This window comes from Pongo abelii, chromosome 17 (genome assembly GCF_028885655.2).
Source record: "Pongo abelii isolate AG06213 chromosome 17, NHGRI_mPonAbe1-v2.0_pri, whole genome shotgun sequence".
Lineage (NCBI taxonomy): Eukaryota > Metazoa > Chordata > Mammalia > Primates > Hominidae > Pongo > Pongo abelii.
Window position 1 is genome coordinate 38,348,883 of NC_072002.2, and position 25,169 is coordinate 38,374,051.

The 25,169-nt window shown below is 43.0% G+C and overlaps 1 protein-coding gene across 14 annotated transcripts; it reads left to right on the top strand.

The window, feature by feature from the left end:
• Window positions 1-1,902: 1,902 nt before the first annotated feature.
• CABYR (calcium binding tyrosine phosphorylation regulated) lies at window positions 1,903-24,866 on the top strand. Of its 14 annotated transcripts, none has more exons than XM_054537736.2 (6): window positions 1,903-2,061; window positions 6,078-6,246; window positions 6,347-6,400; window positions 18,946-19,287; window positions 23,200-23,323; window positions 24,779-24,866. In XM_054537736.2, coding segments are annotated over exons 2-6 (666 nt in total). In that variant the 5' UTR covers window positions 1,903-2,061; window positions 6,078-6,101; the 3' UTR covers window positions 24,780-24,866. The 14 variants fall into 14 exon arrangements, with proteins under 14 accessions (XP_054393711.1, XP_054393710.1, XP_009250568.1 ...); XM_054537729.2 differs by having other exon boundaries at window positions 1,904-2,061; window positions 22,726-23,323; XM_054537737.2 differs by having other exon boundaries at window positions 2,004-2,157.
• Window positions 24,867-25,169: the final 303 nt, after the last annotated feature.

Below are 25,169 nucleotides of genomic sequence, written 5' to 3' on the forward strand. Positions count from 1 at the left end.
GTATGCAGAGGCCACACGCACAACCATGGACTTCCATAGGGTAAGGATTTGGGGTGTGGGAGAGGGGCAGTAGAAGATACATTTGCGTTTTAAATCACTGGTGACCAAAAAATAACATACTGGTGACTGAAAGGGAGATGAACACAAGCCAAGATTGTGAAACTACATCAAGTCATTAAGAGTTCAAGAAATCAAAGCAGCAGATGGGCAGTGGTTTGAAAATTCTTGGTTAGATGTTTTCATTGTAACAATTTGCATTTCAGAATGACTCAGCCAAACAGTCACTGAAGAAATGAAGAGAGAGTAAAATCTTGTTTTTTGAGTTACAGGTATTTCTGCATAATACCTTACACCTAAAAGATGTTTGAGATGATCCACCAAGGTTAGATTAAAAAAACCATAAATGTCTCCAATTCCAAAAGACACCATAGATGAGGTACTTAGGATTTTCAGTAGCTCAGTTCATTATGTCTCTGACAGCTAAATGTCTTATAAACCAAGCTATCAGAAATCATGACAGCCTCATCTCACTTTTATTTACATTACCAAAGTGGTGCTGGAGGCAAGTGATGAAGGATGAAAAATAGCTGGAGACCCACCAACACACTCAGTCTAAAAGCATTTCTCCCTTTTTTTGTTTTGTTTTGTTTTGTGAGACAGAGTCTCGCTGTTTCTCCCTTTTTAAGTATGTAATCTTCCCGAGAAGAGGGAGCTTTCCTGGCAATCAGTAATAATTATTAAGTGGATTAATGAATAGCACCAGATAATGCTGACTGAGGCCTTAACATTGCCTTTTATTGCAAAGTGCTCTGGAAGCCCTAATTTTTTCTGAATTAAAAAATAGGGATTTTTTTTGTTTGTTTGGTTGTTTTTTGTTTTGTTTTTTTGGTCAGATATCTGCCCTGGCGATGCTCTTTGGTTTAAAGTAGTTGCTTTTTAAACATTTGAAGATGGATCAAAATTAAGGCTGCTTGTACTCTGATAATCGTGATTATGGTGTTATTTAGAGCCCAGCCCAAATACCTGAGCCTAAATGAGTGAAAGAGCAGAGAGTGGGCGTTTTTGTTTTTTTGAGACGGAGTCTTGCTCAGTAGCCCAGGCTGGAGTGCAGTGGCACGATCTGGGCTCACTGCAACCTCCACCTCCCATGTTCAAGCAATTCTCTGCCTCAACCTCCAGAGTAGCTGGGATTACAGGCACCCACCACTACGCCTGGCTAATATTTTGTATTTTTAGTAGAGACAGGGTTTCACCATCTTGGCCAGGCTGGTCTTGAACTCCTGACCTCATGATCCACCCACCTCAGCCTCCCAAAGTGCTGGGATTACAGGCGTGAGCCACAGCGCCCGGCAGAGTGGGCGTTTTTAAATGAAGCAGTATTCCTTTAGTTTGGTAAAATCGAGCTGAAGTTACACACAGTAACTCCTTGACTTGTTGCTGACGGTGTGCTTTGTGGGGATAGTTGGTGTCTGATCTCAACTGTGGAGAAACAGGAAGTTTCGGGATTCATGCTAAACTCCCATTCCACAGGCGAGTTTCACAAAAGAAAAAGTGCTCTGTTGCATACAATTATTCAGTGTCTACAACGTGGCAGAAATTATTATTCCTAAAGGTGACCGAAGAGAGCTATAGTTTATAGGGCCAGGAGCAATGTGTGGAATGGCGAGGCAGTGACAAGACAGCACTGCCATAAATCTCTTACTTTCTTTCCAAACGAGCTCTAATTTTAAGCTCAACGACCAAAGACGGAGAGGCAGTCGCATTGAGCTACTTCTGGCTATTTGTTGGGAAATCACCTAAATCCGTTCAGATTTAGCCAGAAAAGGGGAAATAAGTCTCCCTCACCGGCCAAATCATGGCCTTTGTCGCTTTCGGCTCCCCATTGGTTGCGGCCGCTGTGGCCCCGCCTCCTTGCGTGGTGCGGAGCTTTGTGATGCGGGGCTTCGTGACGCACGCCCTGATACCTCCGGGCTATAAAAAGGCTCGCAAGCGTCACGCCTCCTCAGGAGCCGCCGGCAAGGGGGCAACAGGGAAGCTCTTAAGAGCGCAGCCGGAAAGCAGGTGGGGAGAATCTGGAGAAAAGGCGCACCCTGCGGCCTCGGAGACAATTATGTCTCAGGGAGTCTCTCGCAATGGGAGAGGTCGTCGGAGCCTCAGGTGTCGGGGCAGGCGGAGGGTCCTGAGAGTCGGGGGTGGGGGCCCTGTGGGGCGGCCCCGGCCCACACCGAGGAGTGCGGCGACCAGACGGCCAGCTGCCGAATCTGAGGCCTTGGTGGGTCCGTCGCCCGCCTCTCTTGAACAAGTCTAGGCGACCTGAGCACGCCCAGCCTCCTACATTTCACTCCCGTCTCTCCCAAACAGACCTAGCGCAAAACGAGCACTGACATAGCGGGGGCCCACACACACCACATAGGTTCTTTAGGGAGAGGTCCGGGAGTGCGGCTACCTATGGCTCCGAAGTCCCCGCTGGCATCCTGAAAGGCATCGTGTTTCTCGCTTAAGGCGTTACGCTTGTGGTAGTGGGCGCACGGACGTTTACAGTTGGGCGGGGCAGGATTTAAATTCTGCCAGTGTTGGACCAGTATGGGTGACACGAGAGATCTGGGAAGAATTATTAAGCTGTCGCTTTTAAATAACCCTAATAGTGTTTGTGACAATTTTACCCGTTGACTTTTCTCAGCTTGCTTAGGACAGTTCTTTGTGGGGAACTGAACTGTAGGACGTTTAGCGTCCCTGGCCCCACACGTTCCCAAAGTCAGGGTGAGAACTAGTGGGACGGGGGATCATGGAGTGCTTGGCCGCTGTCCCCACCTTTGGTAGCACCAACTGCTAACTGCCTCATGAAAGGTTGTTGGCGCCATCATGGTTTCTAGGAGCCACTTTCTTTTTTTATTCGTATTTATTTATTTTTTTTGAGACGGACTCTAGCTGTGTCACCCAGGCTGGAGTGCAGTGGCGCGATCTCGGCTGTCAGCTCCGCCTCCCGGATTCACGCCATTCTCCTGCCTCAGTCTCCCGAGTAGCTGGGACTACAGGCACCCGCCACCACACCCGGCTGATTTTTTGTATTTTTAGTAGAGACGGGGTTTCACAGTGTTAGCCAGGATGGTCTCCATCTCCTGACCTCGCCTCGTGATCCGCCCGCCTCGGCCTCCCAAAGTGCTGGGATTACAGGCGTGAGCCACCGCGCCCGGCCTCTGGGAGCCACTTTCAAAACAGTCTATCTACTCACTTTGAGTACTTAAAGAAAATTAGACTTATGATATATATGAGTTATGTGTCAAATATATATATGTATCAAACAGTATATATGTATCAAACATGTCATGCTGCCTATGCCCCTTAGCATTTAGCATGTGGGACTGCCGAATCCCCACTTCTGATTTTTTTTAAAAATTCTTTTTTTGTGAGTACACAGTAGGTGTATATATTTATGGGGTACATGAGATATTTTGATTCAGACATACAATGTTAATCACATTGTGGGGAATGGGGCATCTGTCCCCTCAAACATTTATCCTTTGTGTTACAAACAATCCAGTTACACTCTTTCTGTTATTTTGAAATGTACAATTATTGACTACAGACACCCTGTTGTGCTTTCAAGTAGTAGGTTTTATTCATTTTTTTATACTCATTAACCAGCCCCACTTTCCCCCTCCCCCACCCAGGCCCCCATTACCTTTCCCGGCTTCTGGTAACCATCCTTCTCTATGTCCATGGGTTCAATTGTTTCAATTTTTAGCTCTCACAAATAAGAGGCCATGCAATGTTTTCCTTTCTGTGCCTCACTTACTTCATTTAACATAATAATCTCCAGTTCCATCCACTTTGTTGCAAATGACAGGATCTCATTCTTTTTTAATGGCTGAATAGTACTCCATTGTATGTATGTACCACATTTTCTTTATCTATTCATCTGTTGATAGACACTTAGGTTGCTTCCAAATCTTAGCTATTGTCAATAGTGCTGGAACAAACATGGGAGTGCAGATATCTCTTTTGTATACTGATTTCCATTTGGGTATATACCCAGCAGTGGGATTGCTGGATCACTTCTGGTTTTTTAACGATGGTTTAATTCAGTAAATCTGTTGAATGATATTGTAAAAGGAAGTTTTCATTAAGGGATTCAATTATACTTAATTATATACTGAAAGGATTTGCTTTGGCCAGTACACATTCATTTTGTCCTGACCTTTGGGAAGATGAGATGTGCTTTTAAGTATTGAACATTTTGCTATGAGATATTAGTTACTTTATAATAGAAGCTGTGCCCTTCTATAATTGTTGTAACTAAGCTATGCCACTTAACCCCGTGAAACTCATTATTTACTGTAGGGAAGTTGTTGAGGACATGGTTCATTATATCACACTATTTGCTTTATAAGGACTTGGGGGAGAAATTTCTCCTGGGTTTCAGTATCCAGAATAGCTGTGGTTCTCCCGAACAACTGATGTTTTTTTCACTTCAAGAAACCTGAATCATTTAACCACCTATCTCCTATTTTGTGATGGCTGCTTGGTAGCTTAGGGACCGATTTGATGCCCATCTTTATCAAAGTGAAGGAGCTATGGCATGCACTGGAGTGCTAACTTTACCTGTAGCTTCACTTTGTTTTTCCTATCTTAGTTTTCCCCTCACCACTTTAGGGATTTTCTTAAATATTTAATTTTGTTCTTTAGAAGCCTTAGTTGATTTTTTAGGAGTCAGAATACATACACCTTGACACAGTTTCAGGTGGCAGCCTCTGCAACTCTGAGAATTACAGGTTGGTCTGTGCAATATCTCTGATACCACTTAAAAGCCAGAAAGGCAGAAGGGGAAACAGGCAAAATTTGGGAAGAGGGTAAGGGAGATATGAGAAAGAAAGGTACAAATGACAGTGGGTGGTATAATAATACCACAAATAAATTATACCCACACTGATTAATGTTAAAAACAAAGTTATTCCTGCAGGTACAAAGCAGGCTGAAAAAACCCCGAAATTTAAAGCTAAAAAATGCACACTTAAACATGAGCAGTGGTCGGGCGCGGTGGCTCACGCCTGTAATCCCAACACTTTGGGAGCCTGTGGGTAGATCACAAGGTCAGGAGTTCAAGACCAGCCTGGCCAAGATGGTGAAACCCCGTCTCTACTAAAAATACAAAAATTAGCCGGGCATGGTGGCCGGTACCTGTAATCCCAGGTACTCGGGAGGCTGAGGCAGAGAATTGCTTGAACCCAGGAGGGGGAGGTTGCAGTGAGCTGAGATCACGCCACTGCACTCCAGCCTGGGTGGCAGAGCGAGACTCCGTCTCAAAAAAAAAAAAAAAAGCAACATGTCTGAGAATATATTTAGAAAAATAAGGAAAAACATTTTCTTAAAAAACTATCTTGTAACTGTTTGATGAATATATGTACAGAAGGGCCAGTGCCTGTGTGGTTTGGAAGGACTTGTTTAGAAACAGATACATGAAATGTTAACTGCACAAAATATTCACTGAATTTTACAGAGGCAGGTTTTGTTTTTTGTTCTTTGTTTTTAATGTCCTCAGGGTCTTGGCAGGGCTTTTCCTATGGATTTCTATAATGGTACTAGATTGCTCATCTGCACATAGTAGGCTATTGTTAGTAGGGTTGTGTTTTTTTTTTTTAAACTACCATCAAGAATGAGCCCATTTTACTAAAATGAATACCTACATATTAGAACTAAAGCTGATAATTTTAATAGGAGATAGTTTATTCTTAGAAACTATAGTTAACTCATAAGGACTATTTTAGTCACTTTGGGAGGCCGAGGCGGGCAGATCATGAGGTCAGGAGATCGAGACCATCCTGGCTAATACGGTGAAACCCCGGCTCTACTAAAAAATACAAAAAATTAGCGGGGTGTGGTGCCATGTGCCTGTAGTCCCAGCTACTCGGGAGGCTGAGGCTGGAGAATCGCTTGTACCTGGGAGGCGGAGGTTGTGGTGAGCTGAGATCACGCCACTGCACTCCAGCCTGGGTGACAGAGTCTCAAAAAAAAAAAAAAGAAAAAAACTATTTTAGTAAAACTAATTACTTCTAAGACTTTGTTTTTCTTCATTCTAGTTGAGTTACAGACATCCTGCCAAAATGATTTCTTCAAAGCCCAGACTTGTCGTACCCTATGGCCTCAAGACTCTGCTCGAGGGAATTAGCAGAGCTGTTCTCAAAACCAACCCATCAAACATCAACCAGTTTGCAGCAGCTTATTTTCAAGAACTTACTATGTATAGAGGTTTGTTATTCCTTTATATATTTGCTGCTTTGAAAAAGAAAACATTTTAAGTTAGGAATTTCATGTATCTGTATTTGATTTCCTGTATTGATTCCTTCAGGGAATACTACTATGGATATAAAAGATCTGGTTAAACAATTTCATCAGATTAAAGGTAAGTACCACAAGTAGTAATAGTTTTAATATTGATGTTTATTAATTATTGCATCATGACTAGCATATATTCAAACTTAAGAATGGTGCCCACAAATTATTTTATGTTTAATCACATTGTTCCTTTTTAAAATATATATATATATTTTTAGAGACATGCTCTGTCACCCAGGCTGGAGTGCAGCGGCGCCGTCATAGCTCACTGCAGCCTGGGCTCAAGGGATCCTCCTGTCTTAGCCTCCCAAGTAGCTTGGACTGCAATTGTAAGTCACCATGTCCAACTAATTTTTTATAAATTTTTGATAGTGATGGGGTCTTGCCGTGTTGCCCAGGCTGGACTTGAACTCCTGGATGCAAGTGATCCTCCTGCCACAGCCTCCCAAAGTGTTGGGATTACCGGCATGAGGAGAATTGGATTTCATAGTAATAAAGACTCAAATTATGAGATTACTGAGGAAAGTTGTATAAATACTTTGTTGGAAGGTTTTTTTTTTTCTTCCTTTGCAATAGAGTCTCACTCTGTTGCCTAGGCTGGAGTGCAGTGGCGCGATCTTGGCTCACTGCAACCTCTGCCTCCCCGGTTCAAGCAATTCTTCTGCCTCAGCCTCCCGAGTAGTTGGGACTCCAGGCGCCCACCAGCATGCCTGGCTAATTTTTGTATGTTTAGTAGAGATGGGGTTTCGCCAGGCTGGTCTCGAACTCCTGACCTCAGGTGATCTACCTGCCTCGACCTCCCAAAGTGCTGGGATTATACGTATGAGCCACCGTGCCCAACCACTGTGTATGGTTATTAGTGAGTTTTGATATTTTTGGATTATCCCAGTGAGAGTGATGATGAGCAAGGAATCAGGATGGGAAAAGCTCACATGAGCAGAGAGCTATAGTATATAACATCCAAGCTGAGAATAAAATAAAAATTGGCAGCTAGGCCTTAGATGCTACAGAGTACTAAAAGGAAGGAGATCTGCCAGTCCTTGAGTGAGATAAGCAGGTAACACTTTCCACAAAATGGAAACATTTTAAGCAATGAATGCAGCGATGTCAGAGACCAACACCTAGAGGGCAGGGCGTGATGGCTCATGCCTGTAATTCCAGCCTTTTGGAGGCTGAGGCGGGAGGAGGATCACTTCAGCCCAGGAGTCCAAGACCAGCCTAGGCAAAGTAGTGAGACCCCCATCTCTAAACAAACAAACAAGAGAAAACAAAAACACCCAGAGACCAGTTATGCCTCTACCAGAGGTAATGGAGAGCAGCATAAAAGGACATGTGGATCAGAGACAGAGCTTACTGCAGCACTCAGGAGTTCAAGACCAGCCTAGGCAAAATAGTGAGACCCTGTCTCTAAACAAACAAAAGCAAACAAAACAAAAACACCCAGAGACCAGTTATGTCTCTACCAGAGGTAATGGAGAGCCAGCATAAAAGGACTTGTGGATCAGAGACAGAGGTTACCCCAGACTCAGCTTACCCCTCTTTAGAAGGAGGAGAACCTTTAATAAAGGAGCAATAGCCCAAAAGACTCACTAATTAACCAAAAGACTTTTAAACTAGAAGGGACAGATTTTTAAACCAAGATCAAGTTCTGCTATTGGGAAATAAGCATTTTAATGCAAGATGAGATCAGTTAGAGAAAGTAATACTTTTCTGGCATATCTAAGTCACAGTATGTAAATTTTGACCCCTTTACAACAGCATGGCATCCAACAGCATGGCATCCAAAGCTTTCTATGATTTCAGTCTGTCCTACCTTTGCAATCATTGCAATCATCTCATTTCATAGACCTCATGTGCCATATATTTAAGACAATCTGTCATCTCCTGAAATGTGAAATTTCAAATCATTTGATTTGGGCTTATGTTCCTTTTCCCTCCAGGAGTTCCTTTCAACTCCTTTTTCTACCTTTTAAATCCTACATATCCTTGAAGTCCAATCCATAATTTCATTTAACAAATATTTAAATTCCTGACAATTTCCAGATGCTGTGCTAGGTGAAATTCAGCAGAAAGGGAGAGATTTTCATTTCAGCTATGATAGAGAAGCCAGTATTGGACTTATCCTCCCATCATAAACAGACATAAAAGCTGTATAAATTATATAAAAGAAAGTCCAGCACCTAGATTCTTGGGAGAAAGGATTCCTAGAAATTCAGCCCATATTCACAGAGGCTTTCTTCCTGAGGACACTTTCAAATTCTTGTGCAGGGAAATATAGCCCAAGCAGTGAGTGAAATCTAGGGAGAGGTGACAGAGGAGCAGAATTTGAGTCTTCCAGTGTGGCTGGGATGTGAGTGACAGTACCAGAAAGGAAGCATTTTCAGAGAAGGACCTCCAAAAGTTTGCACAAAAATTTCCCTTGGGTTTTTGTCCAACTCCTAAGTTCCTCATGTGTGGAGTATGGCTTGAGGAGGTTTAGCAGAAAAGAACTATTGGGAGACTGAAAGCTAAGTCGAGAGATCAGAACCGTTTAGTGTTGGGAGAGGCTTTGCAGGTTGGGCCCAGCCAAAAATAAGAGATTTTTGTGAAACCCTGGCAATTCAGTTGAGACCTCAGAAAGGTCATACACTATGAGTAAAGTGTACTTTAAGGTATATGTAGTGCACTATCATACACTAGGAAGAAAGGTCATACACTCTCAATGTGCTAGGAGTAAGAACAAAGCTGAAGTATGCCCACTTTAACAGAATTTATAATCAAATCCCAAGAGGATCACATTGATTTGCCATTAGAACAAAATCAGTACCATTTAGAAGAAAATAACAATCAGAGCCTCTACAATGTGTCATTTACAGTTTCCAGCATACAGTTAAAAACTACTAGACATTCAAAGAAGCAGGAAGAAGTGACTAATAAGGGCTAAAACAACACACTCACTAGAAACAGACCCATAGAATATCCCGATACTGGAATTACTACATGAGGTGGATAGAAAATAACCATGATTGATATTTTGAAAAGATGGAAAATAGATGAAAAGATGCAGAACTTCAACAGAGTTAGAAACTATAAAATAAGAAACATTTATTCCATAACTGCAAACTATAAAATTATATGGCTTTATTAGCCATATATGGCCAATTATATGGCTTTATTAGCCATAAAATTATATGGCTTTATATAGGCTTTATTAGAAGACAGAATTAGGAAACTAAAAAATGAGCCAACAGACAACAACCAAATTAAGGCAAAGAGAAAAATAGAAAAGAATGTAAGAGATGTATATGGAACATTGTCAAAAGGTCTGTGTCCACCTGTAGTCTCAGCTGCTCAGGAGGCTGAGGCACAAGAACCGCTTGAACCTGGGAGGCAGAGGTTTCAGTGACCCAAAATTGCACCACTGCACTAAAGCCTAGGTGACAGAGCAAGACTATCTTAAAAAAAAAAGTCTATGTCATTGCAACAGGAAAAGAGTAAATGGAAAAGTAGTAGTATTTGAAATAGCTGAGAATTTTCCCACTCTGAAAGACAACAGTTTACAGATTCAAGAAGTCTAATGAATCCATGGCAGGATAAATACAAAGAAAATGACACACAGGTACATCACAGCTAAACTGCTGAAAAAGACAAAATCTTGAGAGCGGGCGGAGGGGTAAAAGGGCACATTACTTTTCAGGGGAACAATAATAAGACAAATAGGTGATTTCTTAATAGAAACCATAGAAGCCAAAAGACAATGGAATGACATAAAGTGACCTAGAATGCCAGCCTAGAATTAATATATACCCAGTGAATATATCCTTTAAAAAATAAATGCAAAATAAAGACATTCTCAGGCAGACAAAAACTGAGAAGAATGCATTGCCTACCCTACAAGAAATGCTTTTAAAGAAGTTTATAAGCAGGGGCATGGTGGTTCATGCCTGCAATCCAAGTGCTTTGGGAGGCTGAGGTGGGAGGATCACTTGAAGCCACGAGTTTGAGACCAGCCTCAGCAACATAGTGAGACCTTGTCTCTACAGAAAAATTTTTAAAAATTAGCTGGGCATGGTGGCACACACCTGTAGTCGTGGATATTCAGGAGGCTGAAGCTGTGATCACACCACTGCACTTCAGCCTAGGTGACAGTGCAAAACCATGTCTCTCAAAAAAAAAAAAAAAAAAAAGCCTATAAGCAAGCAAGGAATACAAGGGAACTTCCTAAATCTAGGAATGGGTACACACACAAAAACTTACAGATGATCCAATTGACTCATTATACCCAATGGTGAATATTGAATGCCTTCCCCTCAAGATTGGGACCAGGACAAAGATCTCCAATATTACAATTTCTATTTAGCTTTGTACTGTAGGTTCTAATCAGTGCCATAAGGCAAACAAATTTTTTTAAAAAAGGAAAGGCATATTAAGAAATAAAACTATTCACAGATGACATGATTATGATGTAGGAAATCGAAAATAATCCTCTTCTTTTTAATCAGCTTTATTCTATAGAGGAGAGGGTATATGGGACCTAGCCCAGATGTTTATGGGCAGAAGGTTTAAAAAAGTACAGATACATTATCTAGTAGCTGTAAATCTTAAGATAATGAATTCAACAAGTACCCAGAGAGAAAATGGGTATTATGGATGTCATAGAATAAAAAACAGATATGGTATCTAAAGAGCAGCATTTAATACAATCCCCCCTGTCATGTTTCTTTATGACTTCTAATTTATGCCTCATATCAGTTAGGAAAGCTTTCAGCTGCAAGTAACAGCAAACCAATTAAGAGTGACTTTAAGAAAACAACATATCTGAAAAGGTGTTCATTCTGCTCCTAATATAATTTAATAATAAGTATCACATATCTAGGCACTCTGCTGTGTCATTCTTAGGATGTTTTACATGTCCCCTTATGCTACTGCTCCAGGTGTTATTCCTGTGTTTACATCAGGAAGGAGGAGAAAGTGGTGGCACTAGTGACATTTGTTCCTTTGATTAAGAAAGGAACACTTTTGCAAGTTTTCCAGCAGATTTCCACTTCTGTCCCACAGGCCAAAGGAGGCTGATAAAATTTATGGTAAGGGAGATCAGAATTGTCCCATGCATTGCAGGACATCTGGCATCCCTGATCCTGCCTCCTAAAATACTAATGCCTCCCAGGTATTGAAATAAATAAAAATGTCCCCTCTACATCTATGAATACTCTCAGTGGAAGGGGGATACTACTACCCCTTGAGAACCAATGTGCCATTAGTAGTTTATCACCTGGGGCTGGGTACATTGCTGCCACTAATCTAGCTAAGATTCTCTTAGCAAAGAATAAGGGAGGGAATGTCTGCCATTCCACCCACCCTGCTTTAATTCTTTGCTCTTAAGTGAAGTTGGGAGAGATGAGGTTTGGTAAAAATGTGGGGAGGGGGGATGTGTTGGGAGTGATGGTGTGTCTGGAATTGGTGGGTTCTTGGTCTCACTGACTTCAAGAATGAAGCCTCGGACCCTCGCAGTGAGTGTTACAGCTCTTAAGGTGGTGCGTCTGGAGTTTGTTCCTTCTGACGTTCGGATGTGTTCGGAGTTTTTCCTTCTGGTGGGTTCGTGGTCTCGCTGGCTTTAGGAGTGAAGCTGCAGACCTTCATGGTGAGTGTTACAGCTCTTAAGGCAGCACGTCTGGAGTTGTTCATTCCTCCCGGTGGGCTCGTGGTCTTGCTGGCTTCAGGAGTGAAGCTGCAGACCTTTGTGGTGAGTGTTACAGCTCATAAAAGCAGTGTGGACCCAAAGAGTGAGCAGTGGCAAGATTTATTGCGAAGAGCAAAAGAACAAAGCTTCCACAGTGTGGAAGGGGACCTGAGCAGATTGCCACTGCTGGCTGGGACAGCCTGCTTTTATTCTCTTATCTGGCCCCACCCACATCCTGCTGATTGGTAGAGTGGAGTGGTCTGTTTTGACAGGGCGCTGATTGGTGCGTTTACAATCCCTGAGCTAGACACAAAGGTTCTCCACCTCCCCACCAGATTAGTTAGATACAGAGTATGGACACAAAGGTTCTCCAAGGCCCCACCAGAATAGCTAGATACAGAGTGTCGATTGGTACATTCACAAACCCTGAGCTAGACACAGGGTGCTGATTGGTGTGTTTACAAACCTTGAGCTAGATACAGAGTGCCGATTGGTGTATTTACAATCCCTGAGCTAGACATAAAGGTTCTCCACGGCCCTACCAGAGTAGCTAGATACAGAGTGTCCATTGGGGCATTCACAGACCCGGAACTAGACACAGGGTGCTGATTGGTGTGTTTACAAACCTTGAGCTAGATACAGAGTGCGGACTGGTGTATTTACAATCCCTGAGCTAGACATAAAGGTTCTCCACTTCCCCACCAGACTCAGGAGCCCAGCTGGCTTCACCCAGTGGATCCCGCTGGGGGCTGCAGGTGGAGCTGCCTGCCAGTCCCAGTGCCGTGCGCCCGCACTCCTCAGCCCTTGGGTGGTCGATGGGACTGGGCGCCATGGAGCAGGGGGCGGCACTCATCGGGGAGGCTCAGGCTGCACAGGAGCCCACGGAGTGGGTGGGAGGCTCAGGCATGGCGGGCTGCAGGTCCCGAGCCCCGCCCCGAGGGAAGGCAGCTAAGGCCGAGCGAGAAATCAAGCGCAGCGCCGGTGGGCTGGCACTGCTGGGGGACCCAGTACACCCTCTGCAGCCGCTGGCCCGGGTGCTAAGCCCCTCATTGCCCGGGGCCGGTAGGGCCAGCTGGCTGCTCCGAGTGTTGGCCCGCCAAGCCCACGCCCACCCGAAACTCCAGCTGGCCCGCAAGCGCCAGTTCCGGCTCGCGCCTCTCCCTCCACACCTCCCTGCAAGCTGAGGGAGCCGGCTCTGGCCTTGGCCAGCCCAGAAAGGGGCTTCCACAGTGCAGTGGTGGGCTGAAGGGCTCCTCAAGTGCCGCCAAAGTGGGAGCCCAGGCAGAGGAGGCCCTGAGAGCGAGCGAGGGTTGTGAGGACTGCCAGCACGCTGTCACCTCTCAATGGGGTGAGGGAGACAGAAATAGACCCAGAAGAGAAGAGGGAAGGACAAAGCCAAAGAGATGCAAAACTACATTTGGTGTTGCTCCCTGTGGCCCAGAGAAGTTTGATGGCAGTGCTGGAGAACCAAGAGGAGAGTGAAGGCAAAGGGGTATGGCATGGGAAAGATTACCTAGGATAGGCTGAATGGCTATTCTCCCTCAAACTGGCCATGCCATCTTTTGCTTTCCACCTCCTACAGTCCAAATTACTAGCCACTTTCACACGTGTTCCTTATTTCTAAAGCTTAACCGAAATTACCTAAAAGCCACTGTACCCCATACATATTTCAGTCACTGTGCTGACTACATTGTCATATAATCAATCATCTGCCTGTATCCTTAATCAGAATGAGATCTTTAGGAAGTCTTATTCCTCTTTGATAGATGGTGCAACTAATGTTTGTTGAATGAAGAAAGAATGGAAGGAAGGGCAAGGAGGAAGAGGGGAGAAAAGAAACAAACCACCTACTTTATAGTCTCTGGTATTCCCATTCCAATCAGTTCAATACAGGCTAGTTGGAATCTTCTGTTTTAAATTCTTAAAAGACTATGTACCATACATATTCCTGACTTTAAGCTTTAAGCACTTTCTTTGAGCTTCCCACCTCCCACCTCCAATTCTTTTTTTTTTTTTTTTTTTTGTGACGAAGTCTCACTCTGGTCCCGGGCTGGAGTTCAGTACTGAGATCTCAGCTCACTGCAAGCTCCGCCTCCCGGGTTCACGCCATTCCCCTGCCTCAGCCTCCCGAATAGCTGGGACTACAGGCGCCCGCCACCACGCCCGGCTAATTTTTTGTATTTTTAGCAGAGGCAGGGTTTCACCGTGTTAGCCAGGATGGCCCACCTCCAATTCTTACACAGCCTGTCATATCTCTTGTTAGGCCCTGCTGCTTATACACTTCTGGTCTTTGATACCTTTCAGATTTCCCATTCCATGCCAGAGTATGTCCTTTTCCTTATGCTTCTTGGGCAGTTATGTACTCTAGTACCCTGAATCTCCATATGAGTTGTGCCTATTTAAAAAAATACCATATGCTTGGAATTTATCTCTTTATCTTACTGGTTTCATGGAAAATCAGGATTTTGCAATGAATTTTAAAGTTAGCCAATTTGAATCATTTTATTATACTTAAAAAGGAACTTTTTTATAAGAAGGAATGCCTTTAGTTATGTTCCTAATTCTCAGTGTGTATAGTTTTGTCAGCTTAAGTAGAACCAGATCACCGAAGTCATAGTGGGTTAATCTTCATAATGTTGATAAGATCAACCTTTAGCAAACCTAGTTTACAACTTGAAGAAATTCTGTCTTATACAACCGACATAATCTCAAGGTTACAAGTCAGCGATTGTTATAAGTATTTAAAGCCAACCTTAAAACATTAGAGAAAAGCTTTTTACCCTTCTTAATAAACAGATAATGGCATGAACTCAATATAGATTTACATTATATGTATTTAGTAACTAGTAAGTATATATTTGCCAACATTCTTTCATGTATTCCAAACAAAGCCAAGTGGTTGATCTAGTGTTTGCATTTTTTTTTTTTTTTTTAAGACAGAGTCTAGCTTTGTTGCCCAAGCTGGAGTGCAGTGGCACAGTCTCAGCTCACTGCAACCTCTGCCTCCCGGGCTCAAGCAATTCTCCTGCCTCAGCTTCCTGAGTACCTGGGATTACAGGCACGTGCCACTGTGTCTGGCTCATTTTTGTATTTTTAGTAGAGACAGAATTTCACTATGTTGGCTGGGCTGGTCTCGAACTCCTGGCCTCAAGTGATCTGCCTGCCTCAGCCTCCCAAAGTGCTGGGATTATAGGCGTGAGCCATCGTACCTGACCTAGTGTTTGCATTTGCAAAAACACTATAAAAGTTTAAGGCTTCTGGTCTCAGTTTTTTTAATTATGAAAAAATCCGTAAGTATATAACACACACATATAAAGAAAAAACATCCTGTATTTTACCACCCAGTTTAGGAAATAGCCAATTTAATTTTAATCAAAGCTGAATTAAAGATATTTGAGATTTATATTTTTAATTTGATATCACATTTTCAAAACTTTTCTGTATCGCTTTTTAAATGGGTATTGATTCATTCCTTCCCCATTTATATGTGATTTAGAGTTTATTCAGTGCTTTCAGATGCATTATTTCACTTAATGTCCACAGAAACTCCATGAAGTCAGAGTTATAATCCCCATTTTGCAAGTGAGGAGGCCTGAAGCTTGGAACAGTTGACTTGGTCATGCAGCTATTAAATCTCAGAACCAGGACTGGAACCTAGGTTTTCTCATTAACTTTTTTACTATGAGAAAGTTGCAGGGAAGAAAACAATATCATACATTCCCTGGTAAATTGTTAAGGATTCATAATTATAAATGCGTTACCTTTCCAGAATGGTGGTTATAAGGGATGTTTTTGTTTAGCAGGGAACTTCTAGAGACAAAAATATTGAGCTTTTTTAACATTTAAAAAATTAATTACATTTTAATCTTCTAGACGTAATTTCAGGTACCATGGACTTGTGAGGGAGACACTTTTAATTAAAAGAGGAAGTGGTCCTTTCCAGAGTTGCCTAAATCATACCACAAGCAACCTGTCAGGTCCCGTGCAGGCAGTCTAGGGATTGCAGTAATCCAATCCCTAGATTGGCTGCGTTCTTGATAAACACTCATGGTAAGTAAATCAGTGGTTGCAGAATTTAAGACCTAATGGGGGAAAACAGTTAGGGAGGCCTTGAATTGGTGTGGGTATGGGGAGGTCAGTCTGGTTAGGAGTTGGACTTGGGATTTATTGTTGCTTTCATTACATTCACTGTATTACAGGCCTCAAAACCTTCTAGGAGAACGCTGCCAAGACCTTTTGCCTGAGGGTGGGGCTGGGGTGCCAGAGGGTATTTCTCAGCACCTGTGCTTCCCCCTCAGCTTTCAGTCTTCTCTGCCAGCATGCCCCACAAAGGGCATCTCTCTCCAAACTCTTGCCCCCCTCTCCTGGTGGCAGCCTGCTGTCTCTTGTTTCTTAGCCTTGGGCTGGTTAGCAGTACAGGAGGTTCCTTGTGGTTCTGGGCCTGCCTTAGGCCTAGGCTGGACTTGTGCACCTGGGCTTTGGACACGGGGCTTTCTCGGTGTTCCTGCCCTCCGTCATGTGGTAGCCAAACTCTGCCTTCTCTCTGTGGTCAGTCTTGGGCCAGTGTCTCCTGTCTCTGCTCTGATAATAGGAGAGCTCTCTCTGGCCTTCAACCCTGCCTCCATCTTTCATGTGAGGCCTGTGGAAAAGTGTTTGCTAATGAGTGTGAATTCTCCTTGGGTCTGGAGTCCCAGGTAATTCCAGACTGACATCTAGTGCACCTTTGGCCTTTACCAGTACATTAAGATTATAGCTGGTACATTCTTACCAGCTTGTGTGATGGCAGCCTATTCTTTCTGGGCCCTGCTACAGCTGAGACTGTTCTTATGTCCCTTGTCTCCTTGGAGGGGCTGGTTCCTCTTTTGAAATCAGATTACTTGATTACTTGGTTACCTTTTGACTTCAGTTCTCTGCTGGACTCAAGAAAAGTTATGATTTTGTGGCTTATGTATCTGGCTTTTTCCTGTTGTTAGGATGGAAACAATATATTTTGTAGCTTTCTATATCCTAAGCATAAGAGTAACTCTCCCAAGGTCAGGCTTAAATAAGATTTTTCGGCAGGGTGTGGTGGCTCAACCCCTGTAATCCCAGCACTTTGGGAGGCTGAGGCAGGTGGATCACAAGGTCAGGAGTTCGAGACTAGCTTGGCCAACATGGTGAAACCCTCTCTACTAAAAATACAAAAATTAGCCGGGCGTGGTGGCGGGCGCCCATAGTCCCAGCTACTCAGGAGGCTGAGGCAGGAGGATTATTTGAACCCGGGAGGTAGAGGTTGCAGTGAGCCGAGATGGTGCCACTGCACTCTAGCCTGGGCAACAGAGCAAGACTCCATCTCAAAAAAAAAAAAAAAAAAAAAAAAGATTTTTCCCCTCCTCTGAACTCCAAGATCTTTATTAGTTCCAATTAGGTATTTGCACTTTTTAACCTGTATTTGTCTATCTTATTTCCCCTACTAAATGTAAGCTATATTGAGGTCTTGTCTTAATAGTCTTTCTATATCCTCAACAGTGCCTAGACCATTCTTACATGTAGTATGTAGCACAAGCACTCAGTCAAATGTGTTGGTGGGTAAAAGGGCTTTCCTAAAAAGTGGATGGGAAAGTCCTGAAGAGGTAAATGGTTAGGAAAATGAGGTTATTGTTCTAAGCAGAGGGAGGTAACGATAGATGTGGCTTTCTCTCTTTTTGAATCTTTCTCTGCATGTGAGCATTTGGTATAATGTCCATGTCCCGAATTAGAAATCTTAATTGAATTTATAAAACATCAGCAGCCAATGTCAAAGGAGACACTGCAGGACACTATTCAGAATGCAGCTGAACCTATTGAAAACATGTCTCCAAAGTTTTGACTTGAGCCAAATATATTCTTATGAAGCAAATTCTGCTTTTCTTATAAATTTCATTAGAGAAATGCTTCCCGAAGGAAAATTCTCAGCAAACAGATGTGAAAACTTTTGATGAGTTAATGACTAAGGTAGTTAGGTGTGTGGGTGATGCACATAAAATATTACAGCAGTTTTCCAGCTCTAGGATTTTGTATATGTCATCAGCTGTTGTGACCTTCCAACCCATGAGAATTTTCCTCATGCCTGAGGATTCACTTGTCTATACTTTCAGATCCAGAGATATCTTTTTTTCCCTCTTGGCTGGGTCAGTCTGACTTTGGCTGCATGATCACACATCACTAGCAGGTGCTACCATTTTTAGGTTAGAATATGTGACTTTCTTAAAGTAAAAAAAATCCTATAGTCCTCTAGCTTATCAATTCATTAAGTTAAACTTTATATACCAATTTTCTTAAATGGAGGAATGCCTTTATTAATATGCAGCATCTATGTCATTACTAAGTTACTATACCAATAAAGATGAAATAATGTATTGCCCAAGTTGGTCTCCCCCCACCCAACCTTTTTCCCCAGTTTTGTGTGGAAGTTTGATCAGGAGCTTTTTCCATGGAGGTTTTCAGCTTCCTTATTTCTAGGCACAAAGTTGTGATCTTTCCCTTGATGCTGACCACCCTTAGGATGATATCTGATTATTAGTCTTGCTACTGCGCTATTAAGAGTCACTTATTTCTAAGGAAATGAATTGAGGGTCTTGGAGTACATAAGGACAGCAATGTTTTATTACCCACACTACAGATGTTGGAAAACAAAGCTGAAAACTCTTTTATATTTGTGTCTATACTGACATCTGAATGCTTACCCCATTATTGCTTTTTTTTTTGGTGGTGGGGGGTAGAGATGGGGTCTCACTGTTGCCCAGGCTGGTCTTGAACTCCTGGGCTCAGGCGATCCTCCCGCCTCAGCCTTCCGAAGTGCTGGGATTACAATCCAAAGTGCTGGGATTACAGGCATGAGCCACTACATACCTATTATTGCCTTCTTTAAAAATCTTTTTTTCTCTAAACATCTTTTTAGATGCTAATTAACCCATCTGGTTGTTGTGTTTTAGTAGAGAAATGGTCAGAAGGAACGACACCACAGAAGAAATTAGAATGTTTAAATGAACCAGGAAAAACATCTGTAGAATCTAAAGTACCTACCCAGATGGAAAAATCTACAGACACAGACGAGGACAATGTAACCAGAACAGAATATAGTGACAAAACCACCCAGTTTCCATCAGTTTATGCTGAGCCAGGCACTGAGCAAACGGAAGCAGTTGGTGATCTTTCTTCCAAACCAGCCACCCCTAAGACTACTACCGCACCCTCATCACCACCTCCAACAGCTGTCTCACCAGAGTTTGCCTACGTCCCAGCTGACCCAGCTCAGCTTGCTGCTCAGATGTTAGGTAAAGTTTCATCTATTCATTCTGATCAATCTGATGTTTTAATGGTGGATGTGGCAACCAGTATGCCTGTTGTTATCAAGGAGGTGCCAAGCTCAGAGGCTGCTGAAGATGTCATGGTGGCTGCTCCTCTTGTGTGTTCTGGAAAGGTGCTAGAAGTGCAGGTTGTGAGTCAAACATCTGTCCATGTAGATTTGGGTTCTCAACCTAAAGAAAATGAGGCTGAACCATCAACGGCTTCCTCAGTCCCCTTGCAGGATGAACAAGAACCTCCTGCTTATGATCAAGCTCCTGAGGTCACTTTGCAGGCTGGTATTGAGGTTATGTCAACTGTTCATATATCATCTGTCTATAACGATGTGCCTGTGACTGAAGGAGTTGTTTATATCGAGCAACTGCCAGAACAAATAGTTATCCCTTTTACTGATCAAGTTGCTTGTCTTAAAGAAAATGAGCAGTCAAAAGAAAATGAGCAGTCACCACCAGTTAGTCCCAAATCTGTAGTAGAAAAGACCACCTCTGGCATGTCTAAAAAATCTGTAGAGTCTGTAAAACTTGCACAGTTGGAGGAGAATGCAAAATATTCCTCAGTATATATGGAGGCAGAAGCAACAGCTCTGCTCTCTGACACATCTTTGAAAGGTCAGCCTGAGGTACCTGCACAACTCCTGGATGCAGAGGGCACTATCAAAATAGGCTCCGAAAAATCTCTGCACCTTGAAGTGGAGATCACTTCAATAGTCTCTGACAATACTGGGCAGGAGGAGTCTGGGGAAAACTCTGTACCCCAGGAGATGGAAGGCAAACCTGTGCTCTCTGGGGAAGCTGCAGAAGCAGTGCACTCAGGTACATCTGTAAAGTCATCTAGTGGCCCCTTCCCTCCTGCTCCAGAAGGCCTTACTGCACCAGAAATTGAACCAGAAGGGGAAGCAACAGCTGAATAAGGTTTGATGAAGCCAGGTAAGAAAATCAGGTATTTCCATTACCAATTGCATTTCAGGTGACATCTGTATTTCAGATAGCCATCTCTGTAGGCTCCCTGCAGATTGGTCAGTCTTTATTTTCAATAGATTTTTTTTAAATGCCAAAGCCATTTAAAGGCTTTGTTGTATTTGAGATTCTACTACTATGAGAGGAGTGATTTTAAAGTGATGTCCCCAGAGCCTGGCCTCCGAGTTTGGTCATCCAGTACTTTTGTGTTATTCTTTTGGACATATTGTGTAGTCAACAACAGTATAGCCTATTGTCAGGTACAAAATATATTCATGTGATCTGAATATGCTGATTGCAAAACTGTAATTAGAGGGTGTTGGTTTGAAATTTTCCTCTTGTGAATCTAAAATTAAACTACAGCAATGCATTTACATAGGCTATGGCATTTTAAAAAGTGAAAAAATGGTGGTGTGTTTGACTGCTTTCACACTGAGTCAGGAGAGCTCTGTAACCAGGTTTGGGGTGCTGGGCCATGCGTTTGTTTTCTGCCTGGGAGCTTCCTGCAGCTGAAGGAGCAGCTTCATAGCTAGATGGAGAGGGGAAAGGTCAGGGGAGCCAGGAGGTATCAGCAGCAGAAAGGACAGCCCGGCACTTGCGGCACTTGAACAGCAATAGACGCAGTTCACGTAATTGGCTTCCTTTGATCAGTTCCCTCTCCCTGGCAAGTGCCAAAATCAAGCTGCTTTCTTGGCTGTTGAACTATCACCCTGTTTTCCTGTGACATAGACATGATGTGACCTTCATCTCCATCTAATTATGGCATTTGGTCTGCTCACCTTCCTGCCTTATGGATAATTGCAGGGGCCCTTCTCTTTTTAGGGACAGAAGGGACATGCATGAGCCAACCCCCCCTTCCTTTTGCAAAAACTCTCTCAATCCTGACTCTTAACTGAGCCAGAGTGATTCAAAAAGTGTTAGCAAAGCAGCTGGTTAGAAAAGATCACATTTTGTCTGGCAGTGTGACAGGGATTCTGCACAGCTGGAAAGGCAGAGAGGGCAGCGCTGGGAGTGGAGCGTGTGGGACTGGCACTATATTTGTGGCTTAAGCAGCACATCCAGACCAAGTCAGTCACTGTTTCAAATGCTTAACTATTTCTAAAGGAAAACAGAGTTGTCCACAACACTAAGAGGATATTAACCAAAAATTCAGATTATCAAAACCTCTCTCCTTGTGAGACAGCTGAAGACCTGGCTTATACATATTTTTCAACAAGCTTAAAAAAAAAGATTCCTTGAAAGTATCTGAAGCTGTTGGAAAAATGGCCACTTAATCATGTGCATAGTGTTATTTTATTTATTTATTTTTTTTGAGACGGAGTTTTGCTCTTGTTGCCCAGGCTGGAGTGCAGTGGCGTGATCTTGGCTCACCACAACCTCCGCCTCCCGGGTTCAAGTGATTCTCCTGCCTCAGCCTTCCGAGTAGCTGGGATTACAGGCATGCGCCACCATGCCCGGCTAATTTTGTATTTTTAGTAGAGATGGGGTTTCTCCATGTTGGTCAGGCTGGTCTCGAACTCCCGACCTCAGGTGATCCACCCGCCTCGGCCTCCCAAAGTGCTGGGATTACAGGCGTGAGCCACTGTGCCCGGCTCGTAGTGTTATTTTCTTTTCCGGGGAAGAAAAGGCTGCACCGGGGATAGATGGCCCAGTGTTCAAAAAGTGAACTCGGCACATCTGGGCAAAGTGAAACTCCTCTATCGGGAACCTTTTCTCCAAGGGCCCATCTTCTGGGACTTGGTTCTCTCAAGACAGTACTGTCTTCAAGAGGCAGGTCACACTTGCATTATAGATGGCACTCCTAAACCTCTTTTTCTCAACCCAAAGAATCCCTGTGGGACCAACCAGCCTTTTACTGCCACCTAGGATCTATGATTTCAAGTCTTGCCTAAAAGGGGTGCTCTCTGGGGTTCTCAGTCCTAGATTATGTGACGTTTTATGTGTGGTAACAAATTAATGGGAGATAATGGTGCCTGTGAAGGGCCAGAGAGATTTGTTTATGTGGTGAAGATGATACCTAGTGCTAACTTCTTTAGGAAATAAAACACTATGCAGATGCACTAACGCTTCCTTTAATGGCTTAACACACTCTTCAATTGACTTTTGGGTTAAAGCTAAAGGTTGTGTTGACCAGTTTTGTCTGCGAGGATCCTATAGAAGCCACGTCTAAAGTTGAAGTAGCTGGAAACCGCAACTTAGAATAAGATTGCTTCTTCAGCCACAACTGTAATGTCCCTGCCACTTGCCACCACAACACTGTTCTCGTTTTTCAACTGTAGAGAATCTCTTTCACACTGTCAAACACGATTATGCAGCCCTCTCTATAGCATGCTCTATGGTACATATCACTACAGCTGTTTTGTATGTAAAAGAGACTTACAAAGACATTACTATGCATAGTGCCTGATACAGAGACCAAAACTTTAATTCCTGCAAAATTTTTTTTTATAGCAATGGCAGCAAGTGAACGAGGACAACCACCACCATATTCTAACATGTGGACCCTTTATTGTCTAACTGATAAGAATCAACAAGGTCACCCATCACCGCCACCTGCACCTGGGCCTTTTCCCCAAGCAACCCTCTATTTATCTAATCCTAAGGATCCACAGTTTCAGCAGCATCCACCAAAAGTCACTTTTCCAACTTATGTGATGGGCGACACCAAGAAGACCAGTGCCCCACCTTTTATCTTAGTAGGCTCAAATGTTCAGGAAGCACAGGGATGGAAACCTCTTCCTGGACATGCTGTTGTTTCACAGTCAGATGTCTTGAGATATGTTGCAATGCAAGTGCCCATTGCTGTTCCTGCAGATGAGAAATACCAGAAACATACCCTAAGTCCCCAGAATGCTAATCCTCCAAGTGGACAAGATGTCCCCAGGCCAAAAAGCCCTGTTTTCCTTTCTGTTGCTTTCCCAGTAGAAGATGTAGCTAAAAAAAGTTCAGGATCTGGTGACAAATGTGCTCCCTTTGGAAGTTACGGTATTGCTGGGGAGGTAACCGTGACTACTGCTCACAAAGTTCGCAAAGCAGAAACTGAAAACTGGTAGGTACACTTCCCTACCATAATAAATATTTAGGCCTTAACACACGCGCGTTTTAAGCATTTTGATTTCTTGACCTGGAGATTTAGATATTTAAAAACAATTTGAGATAATAAGTTGGGGTATACTCTAATTTCCTGGGGTTACTATCTCCAACTTCCTAACCACCAGTTACTAATAAATGCACAGCAGGTGCACTGTACCACAATGACTCATGCCAAGGATTTGATGCCCGATACATGAAACTAATGAACTCAGTCACCTTTGAATACCTAGTCCATTGTCTAACACAGTGGTAAATGCGAAAAGGGGATGAATTTTTAAAACAGGACAATTTAGTTGGCATGTTTAGGGAGTAGGGAGGAGCTGGGAACAACTGAAGAGCAGGTAAGAGAGAAAAGTCTTGATTATGTAACGGAGCACTTAATCCACGTGGTGAGAGGCAGTAGATGGATAGGTGAGAGGCAGAGTAAAGAGCTAAACAACAGCTGAGATTAACTGTGGATGAGACAGTTTGATCACTCACAAATCATTTTTTAATTTTTCATTCATACTTAATGCCAAGCCTTATGCTAGCCCTCCTCCCCTATGTGTGGACAGTAGAGTAAGCAAAAACATGGGACCTACATCTTGGGGAGACAGACAAAAAAGTGTATTACAACATGTAAAGTATTATGGAGAAAACAAGGTACTGACACAGGCCTACCTTTAATTGTCACTATTAGATAGGGTGTTCAGGCTCAGATGTAAACTGACACCGGAGCATGAGAAGGAGCCAGCTTTTCAGGGTGCACCCAGGCTGTGTCCTAGGGCAGAAAAGAACACGGGGGTTCCAGAGACAGCGAAGTAGGCCACAGTGAGACTGGCTGGGGGGAAATGGGGAGATTATATAAAATGAAGAAAGATTTTGATTGAAAAGTTCAATGGGAAGCCAGCACAAGTGTTTTAAGCAGAAGAATGACTGATTGATAGAATCAGATTCCTGTTTCTATTAGATCCCTCAGGCTGCTATGTGGAAAACAGATTAGCAGTAAGGGGGAGGTCAACAGAGGAAGTGGGGAGATGAGTTGAAAGTACAGAAGCGTTATACACCAATTAGTTACTTAAAATAATTAGTGGGAATTTTAAGTTGAACATCTGAGAGATCGACAAAAGCTAGATTTCATTCATAAGCAGGCTCAAGGACCAGTTACTATATTTAAGGAAAGACAAAATTATCTTAGGGCTATGTGTACTTCTTCAAACTCTTTATGGACTTCTAGTGGAATTGCCAAAATGGCTGTTTTCAGCATGAAATTGCTGGGATATTTCAGTGCAAAAGCCCATACGTAACTAACTAGTTAAGCTTAGTAACAGAGCAGGAGGGTAGACCTTGCATTTCTGATCTTCTACTCATTTCACATGTTCAGTTTCATGTTTAACTTTAAACAATTCAATGTTTGCATTATTCCTAACAGATCCAGAAATGACGCTGTTTGGGTCAACATTTCAGGGAGGAGTCTGCCACCAGTGTAATGTGTCAATAAACTTCATGCAAGCATACAATTTTGTATTGCTTTGTTTTGTAATTTAGGAGGACTAGAACCAACCAACTAAACACCAAAGGCCTATCTTTTCAGACTTATAAAGCAATAGTATTTTCCAACTCCTATGTGTATACTTTTAAACTAAACTATTCCCACTCTAACAGATCTAGTAACAAATTTTCTAACCAGGTAGTTCCACTTGATTCTGCATTTGAGATTCACACCGAATGAATACGGTAGCACCTCTCTATGCTGTATCTATCCAGAGATTAACTGAATGCTAAATGCCTACTTACCACTATGCATGCCAGGTAACTGGTTA

Excerpts from the sequence above, each read along its gene's own strand:
- CABYR (XM_009252293.4), top strand. The coding sequence starts at position 6,102 with ATGATTTCTTCAAAGCCCAGACTTGTCGTACCCTATGGCCTCAAGACT. Across the intron at positions 6,247-6,346 it reads AGAACTTACTATGTATAGAG|GGAATACTACTATGGATATA; the intron begins GTTTGTTATTCC and ends TGATTCCTTCAG. Across the intron at positions 6,401-18,945 it reads ACAATTTCATCAGATTAAAG|TAGAGAAATGGTCAGAAGGA; the intron begins GTAAGTACCACA and ends GTTGTGTTTTAG.